Genomic DNA, 15096 nt, shown 5'->3' on the forward strand with positions numbered 1-15096 from the left:
TCTCTAAGGTGCCACAAGTCCTCCTTTTCTTTTTGCGAATACAGACTAACACGGCTGTTACTCTGAAACCTACTAAAACAGCGGGGGTGGAGGCTGACAGTTTGTGACCCCCCCCCCACGTAAGAACCTCATGAACCCCTGAGGGGTCCCGACCCCCAGTTTGAGAACCACTATACTACAACAAACATTTTAACTTCAAGGTTTCAGGACCATTTTTTCGTCCCTCTCTGTCCTGCTATATGCCCTAGAACTGATTTTGCCAAGTGCTCCTTCTTGGTCTTTTATAATCAGTCTGATTGCAAACTGATTGTTCCCTAGTCTGACCCTTTCACACTTAGCAATAATGTAGTTTGGTGTATGTTCAGCAGGGAGGGTCCCCTTTTTTTTCCCCCTCCACCAGCTGCACGCGTTTCAAGGATCACAAGATCTTTTCCTTCCCAGAGGCTAGTGAAGATTAGAAGGCGAAAAAAACGCACTCACGATGAAACGTTCTCTGAGATCATGCTGTCCTCCCACACTGACAGAGCACAGACGAATGTGTGGAGGCAGACAATGTCAGAGTGCAGGAAAGCACAAAATGACCGGGAGGAGAGGTGGCGGGCTGAAGAGAGTAAGTGGCGGTCTGAAGAGAGGGCTGAAGCTGAAAGGTGGTGGCAGCATGATGAGAGGAGGCAGGACTCAATGCTGAGGCTGCTGGAGGATCAAACTAATATGCTCCAGCATATGGTTGAGCTGCAGGAAAGGCAGCTGGAGCACAGACTGCCGCTACAGCCCCTGTGTAACCAACCGCCCTCCTCCACCAAGTTCCATAGCCTCCTCACCCAGACGCCCAAGAACGCAGTGCGGGGGCCTCTGGCCACCCAGCCACTCCACCCCCGAGGATTGCCCAAGCAACAGAAGGCTGGCATTCAATAAGTTTTAAAGTTTTAAACTTTTAAAGAGCTGTGTGGCCTTGTCCTTCCCTCCTCCACCACCCCTCCCGGTGCTTCTCTCCCCCACCACCCCTCCCAGGCTACCTTGGCAGTTATCCCCCTATTTGTGTGATGAATTAATAAAGAATGCATGAATGTGAAGCAACAATGACTTTATTGTCTCTGCAAGCGGTGATCGAAGTGAGGAGGGGAGGGTGGTTAGCTTACAGGGAAGTAGAGTGAACCAAGGGGCGGGGGGTTTCATCAAGGAGAAACAAACAGAACTTTCACACCATAGCCTGGCGCCCTCCTGTGCTCTTCCAACTGCCCTGGGAACAGGTGGTAGCTTTATCGACGAGAGAAACCCTCCCATCAACATAGCTCCATCTACACCAGGGGTTAGGTCAAAATACCTGCGTCACTTAAGGTTGTTGATTTTTCACACCCCCTGAGCAATGTAGTTATAACGACGTAATTTTGTATGATCAGTTGGCAAGAGCAAAACGGGACAAATGGCCAGTTTGGATAAAAAAGTGGGGTGCAAAGGAACATTCGGAAGGGGAAGCCAGCAGCAACGGCGGCCTTGGACAGGAGGGTGGGGTGCACCTTAGGCCAGCAACAACACCAAGTGGTTTGGGCCAGCCTCGCACGGTGTCCCGTTTTCACTTTGAGAAATATGGTCACCCTTCCTCTGAGTGCTCATTCGCCAAGGAAACCGACACAAACACTTTCAAAAGAGGCGTCTGGGAGCTTAAATGCATAACTTTACTAGCCACTAAAAACCATAGACTGAACAGAGACACTGGAATTATGGCTTATTGCAACAATCTAACTCCTCCCCCTCAGCCAGCTGCTTCCCCCACCCCTTCCTTTCCTCCCTATGACTGGAGGGGTGTTAACAGGCCACTTCACCTTGAATGGTCCCTTAAAAGGCGTTAACTACTTTTGTTAAATAATCTGTTTATTTAGCTTGTATTTAGCTCTGAGGGCTTGTCTACACTTATAGTGGTGCAGTTGTCCTACTACAGAGCTTAATGAAGATGCTACCCAACAGGAAATGTCTCTCATACTCCACCTCCCCGAGAGATGGTAGCTATGTCAAGCCCTCCCTTCAACATAGTGCTGTCTACACCAGGGGTTAGGTCGGCATAACTATATTGCTCAGGGGGATGGATTTTCCACACCCCTGAGCGACATAGTTATACCAACATAAGCTCCTAGACCAAGCCTGGAGTAAGTTTTCCGGACCTGAAGAAGAGCTCTGTGTAAGCTTGAAAGCTTGTCTCTTTCTCCAACAGAAGTTAGCCCAGTAAAAGATATTACCTCACCCACCTTGTCTTGCTTAGTGTCACACACCAGATTAAATCAGAAAACATTTGCGAAATAAACCTTTATGACAGTTTTTAAACAAACTTCAGGATTTACAAAACTTCATCATAATAAATCAGTACTCAGAATGTTTATTGAGCATCCACATGCTTACAACTCAAAGGCGCTCAGAGCACCTTCACATTTCTGGACCCAATTTTCATTGCTTTTAAATAAGCCTATTTTTTGGATAAAATGTATGCATAATAAAAATTTGGATTCAATTCTATTTTGTCAATGGACTAGCTATCAATAGCACTGTTTTCCATTAGTAATTAATTTTAGCCAAATTATGGCCATTTTGCTTATTTAAACTTCAAAGCTTTAGGAAAGGTAGCTTTCCTGGACCTAAAAATAAGGGCTTTGAAGTATCTATTGAAAATAGACTGCAATATACAACTGTGTAATCAGTTGCAGAAAATACTCTAATATGTTCCCTGCCTTTGCAAAGAAATGATTGTTGGTGATATGCATTACTAACTGAAAGAGTGAAATGAAATATCTTCTCCACATAAATTAGAAATGTTCCTTTTATTTTAAATATCTTAAGGGGAAATTTAATATTTTTGCTCTCATCTTATAAAATGTTTAACTTCATAATTTTTCTACAATGTAAAAATTACATTTTTATGCAAAATATAACATTGAAAAAATGCTTTGCATATTTAATACAGCCAGCAGAAAAAGAAAATCTAAGGCTGTTTTACAACCTACAAAAAGATAAAATATTTATGATGTTCAGACTATGCTTTCCTATGAATTTTCAGTATACTTACTTCATCCTAATTTAAACTTTCTGAATTCTTAAGAAACCCAAGTCATGACCAATGAGCTGGTCAGAAGTGCTTCTGAATTTCTAACTCAAGTAATCATTTTATCAACGAAGCTTTTCAATACTGCTGTACATTAGAGAATATATTTCTTAAAAGTCTGTTAAGGATTTGTGACATTATCTGATTAAAATATGAGATTATATAATTGGAACAAATCTTGTACAAAGGTTGTCAAGTAAGGTGTCTATGGAAAGGTTATGATTTGATGAATAAGATTATGATATTTGTATACATGTATCATTTTTGTATTTGAAGTTATGAGCATTGGCTCTATACCTGTATTTCAAATACATTTTCTCCGGGGGTAACACCCATAAAATATTTAGCCTGCGTATCTTAAAGGGACTATTCAAATTTCCATCCCACCACCAACCTCAGCCTGGTCCAGTCCACACAAGAGATCCACTTCCTGGACACTACAGTGCTAATAAACAATGGTCACATAAACACCACCCTATACCGGAAACCTACTGACCGCTATTCCTACCTGCATGCCTCCAGCTTTCACCCTGACCACACCACACGATCCATCGTCTACAGCCAAGCTCTGCGATACAACCGCATTTGCTCCAACCCCTCAGACAGAGACAAACACCTACAAGATCTCTGTCAAGCTTTCTTACAACTACAATACCCACCTGCAGAAGTAAAGAAACAGATTGATAGAGCCAGAAGAGTTCCCAGAAGTTACCTACTACAGGACAGGCCTAACAAAGAAAATAACAGAACGCCACTAGCCATCACCTTCAGCCCCCAACTAAAACCCCTCCAACGCATTATTAAGGATCTACAACCTATCCTAAAGGATGACCCAACACTCTCACAAATCTTGGGAGACAGGCCAGTCCTTGCCTACAGACAGCCCCGCAACCTGAAGCAAATACTCACCAACAACCACATACCACACAACAGAACCACTAACCCAGGAACTTATCCTTGCAACAAAGCCCGTTGCCAACTGTGCCCACATATCTATTCAGGGGACACCATCACAGGGCCTAATAACATCAGCCACACTATCAGAGGCTCGTTCACCTGCACATCCACCAATGTGATATATGCCATCATGTGCCAGCAATGCCCCTCTGCCTTGTACATTGGTCAAACTGGACAGTCTCTACGTAAAAGAATAAATGGACACAAATCAGATGTCAAGAATTATAACATTCATAAACCAGTCGGAGAACACTTCAATCTCTCTGGTCACGCGATCACAGACATGAAGGTCGCTATCTTAAAACAAAAAAACTTCAAATCCAGACTCCAGCGAGAAACTGCTGAATTGGAATTCATTTGCAAATTGGATACTATTAATTTAGGCTTAAATAGAGACTTGGAGTGGCTAAGTCATTATGCAAGGTAGCCTGTTTCCTCTTGTTTTTTCCTACCCCCCCCCCCCCCCAGATGTTCTGGTTTAACTTGGATTTTAACTTGAAGAGTGGTCAGTTTGGATGAGCTATTACCAGCAGGAGAGTGAGTTTGTGTGTGTATGGGGGTGGGGGGGATGTGAGAACCTGGATTTATGCAGGAAATAGCCCAGCTTGATTGTCATGCACATTGTGTAAAGAGTTGTCACTTTGGATGGGCTATCACCAGCAGGAGAGTGAATTTGTGTGGGGGGGTGGAGGGTGAGAAAACCTGGATTTGTGCTGGAAATCACTTTAGATAAGCTATTACCAGCAGGACAGTGGGGTGGGAATAGGTATTGTTTCATATTCTCTGTGTATATATAAAGCCTGCTGCAGTTTCCACGATATGCATCTGAGGAAGTGAGCTGTAGCTCACGAAAGCTCATGCTCTAATAAATTGGTTAGTCTCTAAGGTGCCACAAGTCCTCCTTTTCTTTATTCAAATTAAGTGGCTCATCAAATTAAGCGGCTTAACTCACAATGGACCATGGAAGACACCCATCGACGCCTGATAGACTTTCATGTGAACAACATAGAATAGGTAATGCCCTCTGCTGTGACTAAGTGAAATCATGCATGAACATGTGCCTTGACCATGTGACAACACCCACCATCTTGCTACCTGTCATTTTCCACTAGCTGTCCTGAGGGCTTTGTTTGAAACAATGGATTTCCCTCCATATGGCAGAAGCTATAAAAGGCCCTGGAAACATCTCCATTTTGCCTCTTTCCTGCTCAAGCCTCTGGACTATGAACTTATACTACTGGGAGCATTCTAACCAAGGGACTGAGGATCTTCCAATGATCTGGAAGCAAACAGAGACTTGACTTACGCCAGTAGTTTATCCCAACGCTGCTACAAGCCTGAACCAAGAACTTTTCATTTATTGTATGTATTTGATTCCTTTAACCAATTTTAACTCTCACCTTTCTTTCTTTTTATAAATAAACCTTTAAATTTTAGATTCTAAAGGATTCGCAACAGCGTGATTATTGGATCAGATCTGAATTGTATATTGACCTGGGTGGTCCTTTGGGAGCAGAAGAACCTTTTGGTTTGACAACAGTGGTTTTAATAACCACCCATCTTTAAGTCTAGTGCCTGGGTATTGAATCTAGGACTGGAAAATGTCTAAGGAGACTGCTTTTCTGACTTCTTGTTAACCAGTGTGGTGAAACAGAAGTTTACTTTTGTTGCTGGTCTGGTATATCTTATAGGGAGAATAACCACCAGTTTTGGGGTTTGTCCACCCTTACTCTCAACAATTTGTCCTGAAATTGGTATTCTCAGTTGTGACCCACAAAGGCATAGTGACAGGAGTCATTGACACTTTATGGAAAACTTAGATAAACATTCAATTTAGAAACAGTCTGGCCAATATTTGCCTGTATTCTCTTGTGTTTACTAGGGAATCAAGCATAAAATGGAATCACTGTTTAAAGAAATTTTCTGCTCCTATTCTGTATTACTTGAAGTCACATACTAATAATCTTTATGGTATCCAATCACATCACCACAGTGGATTATGATTTTGAGCAGCCAGCAGCACATTTTTAAACAATAAAGATGCAAATATCCATAGTAATAGAAAGAGAGATGAAAATTAGAGGAAAACATAAGATATAAACAGAATTGTCAAGGTACACATTGGACATGAAAGACAGTTTACTTTACTAATCCCAGGTGGGTTTACATAGCTCCCTTTTGTGAAGTATCAGAGTAGATAGTTTCCACAGACTAGAGTGAAATGAGCTCAAGTCACCATGGTACACCCATGAAGGAGTACAACCTTCTGATTTCCTGGGTCAGGCAGTTGGAGAGAAACTGAAAAGTCAAATAATATTCCATTGAGGCAAGCCCTTAAATAAGTGCCAAACAGATACTGGTGTGGCTGGAATAGGGGACCAAATGTTACAAGTATCTTTTTCCACCTATCGCAGGTCACTTTTTACCAGTATTTCTCAATTAGTCATGTTGGGTACTGGAAAACCACATGATGGAAATTTACACTGCTGCCATCATCAAATCCCAAAGCAAGGGTCTGGGACACTATAAGCAGTGTTAAGAACATAAGAACGGCCATACCGAGTCAAACCAAAGGTCCATCTAGCCCAATAGTATCCTGTCTTCTGACAGTGGCCAATGCCGCATGCTTCAGAGGGAATGAACAGAACAGTTAATCATCAATGATCCATCCCCTGTCACTCATTCCCAGCTTCTGACAAAGAGTGTTATCTCTTCATCATCAGAGACTTTGACCTTAAAGTGAATTTCTACATTTCCAGCATCACTGATCAAACACCCAGAAAAATAAATTTATTTTTAAGTCATCTTTAAGACAAAGCAATCTTGCTTCCTGGAAATGCAGGCACATTCACTGCATATGCTTAGCCATTTGAAATGATTGAGACATTTAGACCTAGGGAAGTTCATTCAATAAAAGCTAATCAGTGAGCTGAGGGATTAAGGGAAAGCAATCCTTCATCAGAAGTATGCTCTTCCAATAGCTAAACACACTACTTACCTGACAGCTGACAACATTAATGAGGCACTAAGTGACAGGTCACTTGCAAAGCCAATGCCAACCCACACCAACTTCACGTAAGAGACAGTACAGAATGAATAGAGGAGTGAGAACATTGGCTCATCTACCAATAGCTGAATCAGTAACCGGCCAATAGTCTTCAAACCAGTTTCATATTGGACATTTGAAAAACGGGAGTGAGGTGGAGCCGCTCACGTTCTGTATTTGAGGAATGGAGTGGGAGTCAGGAACTCCTGAATGCTCAACCCAGCTCTGGCCCCAACTACATCTGTGGCGCCAAGCAAGTCACTTAACCTCTGTCTCAGTTTGCTCATTATTATAGGAATGGTCTATAAAAAGAGACGTCTACATATATATATATAAATAAATGATTAAACTTAGATGGCACTCAAGAATATGAATCACCATTCCTGGGTTTTGTGAGACCAATACAATTTCTTGTTGTGCACTGCAAATGGCTTTTCCTGCATAGCTTTGGTTACAGCTATAACATATATCTAAAAATTACAGCAAGTGATATGTTAGTGTGAATTGAATATTTTGTTCATAATTCCAAAGTCACTCTCATGGTACTTTCACCTCTGCCTTGCACTTGTATATTTTTCCTTTACCAGACTCTTTCATGCCAATACTGTGTATCAGGAGCTGTTTTATTTTTTTGTTAAGTAGTAACTGCCTTCCTGGCAGCTATTTAACTATACTTTAGTCTTTGGACCCCTTAGAGGAAGACCTAAAAGAGTAATGAAATGTTCCATTGGTAAAAAAATTTTCAGCAACACAAATTGAGATTTTTTTTTCTTTTTTTTTTAAGAGTTTTTTTTAGAGGTGTGGGGTTTTTTTGAAAAAAAAAAAAAGTTTTTTAGCGTTTACCTCATTTTTTCCCCCCCGAGTTTACCTGTTCTTGTAATACCTTCCCATTTTTCATCTTGGCCAGTTTTTATTCCCAAGAGCTTCCTTATTGTTCCTAAAGTATTCTGAATACATAACATATAAATGGGTTTCAGAGTAGCAGCCATGTTAGTCTGTATTCGCAGAAAGAAAAGGAGGACTTGTGGCACCTTAGAGACTAACATGCTCAAATAAATTTGTTAGTCTCTAAGGTACCACAAGTCCTCCTTTTCTTTTTATATAAATCGGTATTTTTTAAAATTGCTGTTACTGATATTCTCAATTTATTCATTCATTTTCAGACAAATGAAACTCTTCCACGTACAGTTTAATCATAAAAACCTAATTCAGTTTGGGACAAGGACCTAATTTAAGGTCCACTGAATCCTGCAGGTCAGCATTCCATCTACTACACCACCTTTAAGATGAATCTCAGCTTTATTAACTTAAATTGCATGGGCACTATATAAAAAGTCACATTCATTTTGCAGAGCAACAAAGCACACAGGAAAATTGCAACATTTACAATGCAGCTTGTACAACCTCATTTAGCTGATAAGAACTTGTATATAACCTTTGGTCCTTCACTGGTAGACAGCAAGAATCCATACCTTTATATTATGAAAAGAAAAAAAACTAAACCTGAACTATTAATTATGCAGGATACAGAGGGTAGAAGCGAATGTTTAAATTACTGTGTTTTCCAATGCCAATCAGTAATCAGTACTACTCAAATTAAGTAAAACCTAAAGAGTGTGTTTCATTCAATATACACAAATGAATATATGACTTTCAGAGCAACAATTTTAACACTTCACATTCACAGAACAGTCATAATTTTGAATGCTGACTTACTATCAAGGGCTTTATATTTCTATAAGAATTTGTCACAGAACCATTAAATACACCATATTATCTATGGACCCCAAGATATTAAAAAGGGAACTTTACATAAATTAAAAGAGTTGCTTTAAGACAAAGTCCACTATGCATCCACCCAACACTGAGGACATGTGTAACCACAATATTATGATTTCTCCAGACAGTGACTTATAAGTTGTCAGGTCACCAGACAGACAGACAAAAAGAAACAAAACCTAATTCAATATGTTGAAGATGGAGAACTGTTGCTGTTTGAGAAGTCTATGGGCAAGCAGAGAGAGAGAGAAAATCAACCAAATAGAAAGCTGATAATTCCTCTGTGGATAAAGGTGATATTCACAAGCCTATATTTACTGAACATATTTTGTTCTCTGAATCAGCATATAATGGGATTAACAATGTAAAATAAATCTGTCCTTACAAATAAATGTTTGTGTGTATAAAGATGTTATTGTTACCATCTGTAACTTTTCTGAATTCTCCCTTTACACAATCAACAATATTTGGCTGCTATGTGAGACTATGTCAGCAGCAGCAGGATAAATCAGAAAATAGATAAGAGAAGGCTTCAGGTCATCATGTACATCGTCAGGCCAAGGAAGGATTTCTGCCTACGGTATGTGTTCAGTGCTTTGTCCAATCTCTTTTTTTAAATGGCACAAGCCATTAGAGTACCAACATTTCCTGTGCAACAGTCTAGTAAACTCCACTGTTAGAAAATACTTCAATATTCAATCTAAAGTTTTCCTCTACTTAATTGCATCCCATAACTCCAAGCCTCTAAACTATTGATCTGATTTTTAATTGAATCAATATTAACTATGGATCAGTGCATAATTACCAGTTTCTAAGTTACTGTCATGACCAGTCACACTTATATCACGAAGCACCACATTTTATTAAAGAACTTAGTGTAAAAAAGATGACAGTACAGATAAACGGGTTCAGCAGATGGCTAGAAGCTTGCTTCTTCAACAGAGCATATTAAAGAAGTGGATTTGCTGGAGTAGTTCCTTAGGGTATATGCTCAAAGCTGCGATGTATATGCTTGAAGCTACAAAAAAGAGATTGGGATGCCTGAGGGAACAATGCACTCAGAGAGTCAACTGAAGGCGTGGTCAGACACTCAGCAGGAGTTTGGTTAAGTAACCACAAAACTGTACTAAACAATGAGCTGGATTTAACAAAATGGCATCCCTAAAAGGCAAAGGAATCAACAATTCACTATGATAGTCAACCCTCTAAAAAAAGGAAAGGAGAAGGGTATAAAGAGAAATGAGTATATAAGGAGACTGTGGTTATTAAGGACCCAGGCTCAAACTCCTAAGCATTCTTCATGACATCTGTTCTGCAGGTCATTTGGTAGACAACAGAATTAAATGAGGTTAAACAAAATTTTCTGCTGACCCACTGTTTTGCAAGGATATGGCAGAATATTACCAAATATGTTACTATATAACATATACCGTAAAAACAAGGTGATAGGAGGAAAGTGACTTTGATACCTACACAATACAAGAACTCTTTCCAAGAGCACCAAGTTGTTCTTACAAATGAATACTAATTCTCCAGAGACTGTGTCTACCCACAGCTATAAACAGTACATTAGAAGTAGATTGGTACCAATAGTTATTCTTATACTAGGCTTTACAAACTGCTAATTAATTCAAACTATACCGATGTGAGGTGACATTTGTTTAGGTGAACTGGTTGGAAATTAAGGTAGGGAGGATGTGTCCCCTTATCCTCAGAGTGGCACAGTCAGAATGAGTACCCAGAAGTCCCTCTCAGCTCCCACTGCAGTGGTCTATCCACCTGGCTTTGTCTCTCACTCACACACGCTCTACTAGATACCTAAAAGACAGTCTGAAAAGTGCTCAATAGAAGCAGAATAGAAAGTAAATGAATGGCAAAGTTTTTTTGCCTTTAAATAAAGCTGTGGTCACCAGCACAGAGTCCCACTGTCTTAAAGGCACAAGGGTCCATCTGCATGGAATTACTTGCAAGATCAGGGCCTACCTAAGGTTAGATTTCCCAACGGACATTATCTGACTCGGGAAAAAACATTATTTTTGCAGTAATGACCACTGCTTCCCCATATCATAACAGATTTATCATAATGTCCAATGGAACTGTCATGTATCTGTAAATTAGCACAGGAGGAATGGGCCAAAGGTTTGCTCCACATTTTGTTTTTTTACAAGGAAATCCATGAAAATCTGCAAGCTTTTCATGCACTACATGCCTGCAGGGTTCAAGGCCCTCTGAACATAATACAACTAGAGCTCAAGGGCAAATCTGTCATCTACAAAGAGTCAAACTGAAGTACAGTCTGATTCTCCAAGAAAGGTTTAAATAATTTACATGAAGCTAAAGACACGTGAGGAAAAGTGTGAGAATTCTGGTTTTGGACTATAATTTATTTTTATTATATCCATTTGTGGTATGGCAGAACATGAATTTTATTTGGATCAATATCACCCTCAGATACTACTATGCTGGTTGGAAAGTTTTCTCCATTTGCAGAAATGATGGAAGATTTTATATGGATTTTCAGTGGCTACCCTTAAAAACTTGCTAATTTTGCTAAGGCAATTGGCAAGTTTTTACAGGTGATTCCTGTCACTAAATCATGATTTGACATTTTCAATGAGACATGAAAGAGGGAGTCCTTCCTGGAGACGTGACAAGATTATACCATGGAAGGGGATTCTCCACGTTCACTGAGCCTGAGAATAAGGATTCATAATGCTCTTCTAGACACATATGCCACATAGTATATACTTTGCACTAGAAGGCTGAAGAATTGCCTGGAGCACTTTGTAATAATCCAGTCTCAATTATTCGTTGTTTATATTCATTGCTGAAATTTAGTTTACTGTTTCTGAGACTATTTTGAAAACACCCTATACTCCCAGAGGACCCAACTCCCCTTCAAGAAAAGAGGAGACTTCAATCTTGCAGGCCCATTGAATTCTGTCACAGAATGGTCTCTAGCATGTTTTTCAGAGCTTTATAAATATTGCTCCAAGAAGAGTGGGCATGCATTCTCTTGTACAGGGACACTGTGGACAACTAAAATCCATGTCTTATTTTTCCTGAAGGACTTGATAAGATATAATCTCTGTAAGCAGGAACCATTGCATAATTTATTAAAAATATAAGAGAAAAGAAGTTAGGAATCAGGCTACGAAATTTACTCTAACACCCGTAAAAATGTAACAACCAACAAAAAGTTAAAGTGTAAGAAATGTTTTGTAGTTTACTTTTATTGGGAAAACTATGCAATACCATTTCTGAAACCTGGAACTATGACAAAAGACCAGACTAAGTACTATATACTGCTCCTTTAAAATTAAGTTTTATAGAGGAATGTGTTTGTTCTTGAAGATTTCAAAGTCAGTACCACCCACATTCATTCAAATGACTTCTCTGTTTCAATACAATAATGACCAGTGCAGTCAGTTTTGGCAACAGGAAAAAATCCATCATTTTTGTATAGCACGCAACACTCATTCGAGACAAAAAGCATTTCTGCAAATAAATCACCAAGATTACAGGGGAGTGAGCTAAATTCCAGTACAAATATACTCACAAAAGGATACTATGACAACAGAGAGCTCTATCTCAGACAGCAAGAGGGGCCTACACAGTCCTTGCTTCTATACACAAAGTGTACAAATTAAGGCCCCATTCCAGCAAACACTTTAGCAAACACTTAACTTTACTACCTGCGTAGTGTCATCAAAATCAGTGAAACTATTCACAGTAGTTAAAGGTTACACACAAGTGGTTGAAGGACTGGGGCCTATAAACATGTTTTAATGAATTAGAAGCTAAATGTGGGGAATCATGGAAGAAATGGACTAAAAACCTTTTTAATCACTGTTCTTTATTTCTATTACAATAATATGCAGAGGCCCTGATCAATATTGAAGCCACATTGCGCAAGACACTGAACATACACATCAGATACCTGGATGGCTTCAGAGCTAACCGTGTTAGTCTGTATCCAGAAAAATAACGTGGAGTCCAGTGGCACCTTAAAGACTAACAGATTTATTTGGGCTTAAGCTTTCATGGGTAAAAAAGAAGATGCATCTGAAGAAGTGGATTTTTTACCCATGAAAGCTTATGCCCAAATAAATCTGTTAATCTTTAAGGTGCCACCAAACTCCACATTGTTTTTTATCTGAAGGCACTGTATCCCATTTTGGCCCCATTCTTGCAAACGCTATTCGACCTAGTGCTTACTACTGTGAATAATTCTATTAATTTCTGTGGGACCACTCATAGAACTGAGCCCTAACACCTGCGGTAAGTGTTTACAAGGTTGGGCATAAAGACCTACATCCTCAAAAGGTATTTAAGCTTCCAACCTCCCTTGAAATTAATGGAAGTTAAGAGTTCAAATACATTTATGGATCTGGGTCTTACTGTTCAAACCGATACACATGAACAGATCTCTGCACCCACCACTAAGCCCTACTGAAGTCTATACAGCTTCAGACAGGTGCAGGCATCTGCCGGTGCAATTTGTATGGATTATACATTGTATTTCTTTTCCATTAAGTGATGTCAGGATCAACAACGTACTTTATCTGAAATAAAACTCACATAATACTGTACTACCAGGAATGACACCTGCAGAGCACAGCAGAGCAGAACAGGACTGGAAACATGCTTTGTTAGCTCTAGAGGGCATTGCTACTGGGAAAATACTTATACTCTGAAGCATGGACCAAAGCAAATATCTGTGCAGCTGCTGACCTGATAAAAAGGAAAAATAAAGCAGTTGGCTGCCAATGATACTGTAAGTGTCTACAATGTGTGTCTAATTTTATCCCCATGACTATTACTATACACCCTGAGCCTGAGCCTGATCCTGCAGTCCCGGTGAACACCAAACTCCCATTAATTTACAGGGAAGTTTTGCCTAATTTAAAGGCTATATGAAAAAGTTCATTAATTGTTTCATAACGCCACTAAGACTCACAAAGTTATGGCATGCAGGTCAATTACTGACCTTCTCAGGTAAACTAGCGTGCCCTGGACATCACAGACCCAGCAGTTCCCTTAGTTATACAAGAGCAACTCCCACAGAAGCCTACAGGATTTGTACTCCTAGAACAAAGAGCACCAAGGGCAAATCTGGTGGTCTTCCATTTCATTTTTATTCCACCATCCCAGGCATGATAACATTACTAAAAATACGTTTCAGAGTAGCTGTGCTCACTGGAGGTACCTGGTTTTTGTATATTTTTGACAAATCCAGCACATCCCTCATTTGCTGTAAGGGCATAACCCCAAACATCCGATAACCTCAGTGCCATCATTAGGTTACTAGCATGTCTGCGCGCCCCTCATATGAGGCGACTGTCCTTGACTTCAGGACTAGGGCTGCCTCTGACAGCACAGCAGGGGAGACCAGGAAAAGCAGGAGCGCTGCCCGAAATCGGAGGGTTGCGAACTTTGCAGATTTCGGTGGGGTAGCCACCTTAGTCTGTATCAGTAAAAACAACGAGGCGTCCTTGTGGCACCTTCCAGACTAACCCATTTATTTGGGCTTAAGCTTTCGTGGGCTAAAACCCACTTCGTCAGGTGCACGAAGTGGAAAAGGCAGTCGGCAGGTAGGAACAGACAGCGCTCCGCAGAGTTGCCCCGGCAGGGTGGTCTGATGGGCACGCATTAAGCACCCACCGTGGCAAGGGGCCAGGAGTGGGGGCGGGGGGGCCCCCACTGACTGACCCCCCCCTCCTCCCCCGGAGAGAGGGAGACAGTGCGGAGGGGGGGGGCTTCGTTGATCAGCCCCCCCCCAAGGAGAGGGACGGGGGGGTCCCTCATTGAGCTGCCCCCCGTCCCTGAGCAGCCCGGGGCGGGCGGAGGGAGCCGGGCGCACTCACCGGGAAACTGCCCCTCAGCAGGGCGGAGCGGCGGGCCAGCCCCCGCAGCGCGGCCCGGGCCTGAGCTGCCGCGGGAGACGCCATCTTCGCCGGGCCACGTGAGCTGCCCCGAGCCGGGGGAGGAGCCGCCGCCCTGCCCGGCTGGCGGTGATGTGGGGGGAAGTCGGCGTGTCCGGGGGCGGGAGGGGTTGTGTGGAGGGAAGTCGGGGGGGTCACTGTGTGGGGGAGGGGTTGTGTGGAGGGAAGTCGGGGGGGTCACTGTGTGGGGGAGGGGTTGTGTGGAGGGAAGTCGGGGGGTCACTGTGTGGGGGAGGGGTTGTGTGGAGGGAAGTCGGGGGGGTCACTGTGTGGGGGAG

The 15096-nt window shown here is 41.5% G+C and overlaps 1 protein-coding gene across 1 annotated transcript in view; it reads right to left on the minus strand.

Moving 5' to 3' along the window:
* Nucleotides 1–14895, minus strand: part of SUCLG2 (succinate-CoA ligase GDP-forming subunit beta) — a 236451-nt gene extending 221556 nt beyond the window's left edge. Inside the window, exon 1 of the mRNA XM_084634188.1 lies at nt 14741–14895. Coding sequence (XP_084490314.1) covers nt 14741–14824 — 84 coding nt within the window. The 5' untranslated portion in view covers nt 14825–14895. The remainder of the gene's footprint in view (nt 1–14740) is intronic.
* Between the last annotated feature and the right edge of the window lie 201 nt (nt 14896–15096).

This window comes from Lepidochelys olivacea (assembly GCF_965140295.1).
Source record: "Lepidochelys olivacea isolate rLepOli2 genome assembly, chromosome: 7".
NCBI lineage: Eukaryota > Metazoa > Chordata > Testudines > Cheloniidae > Lepidochelys > Lepidochelys olivacea.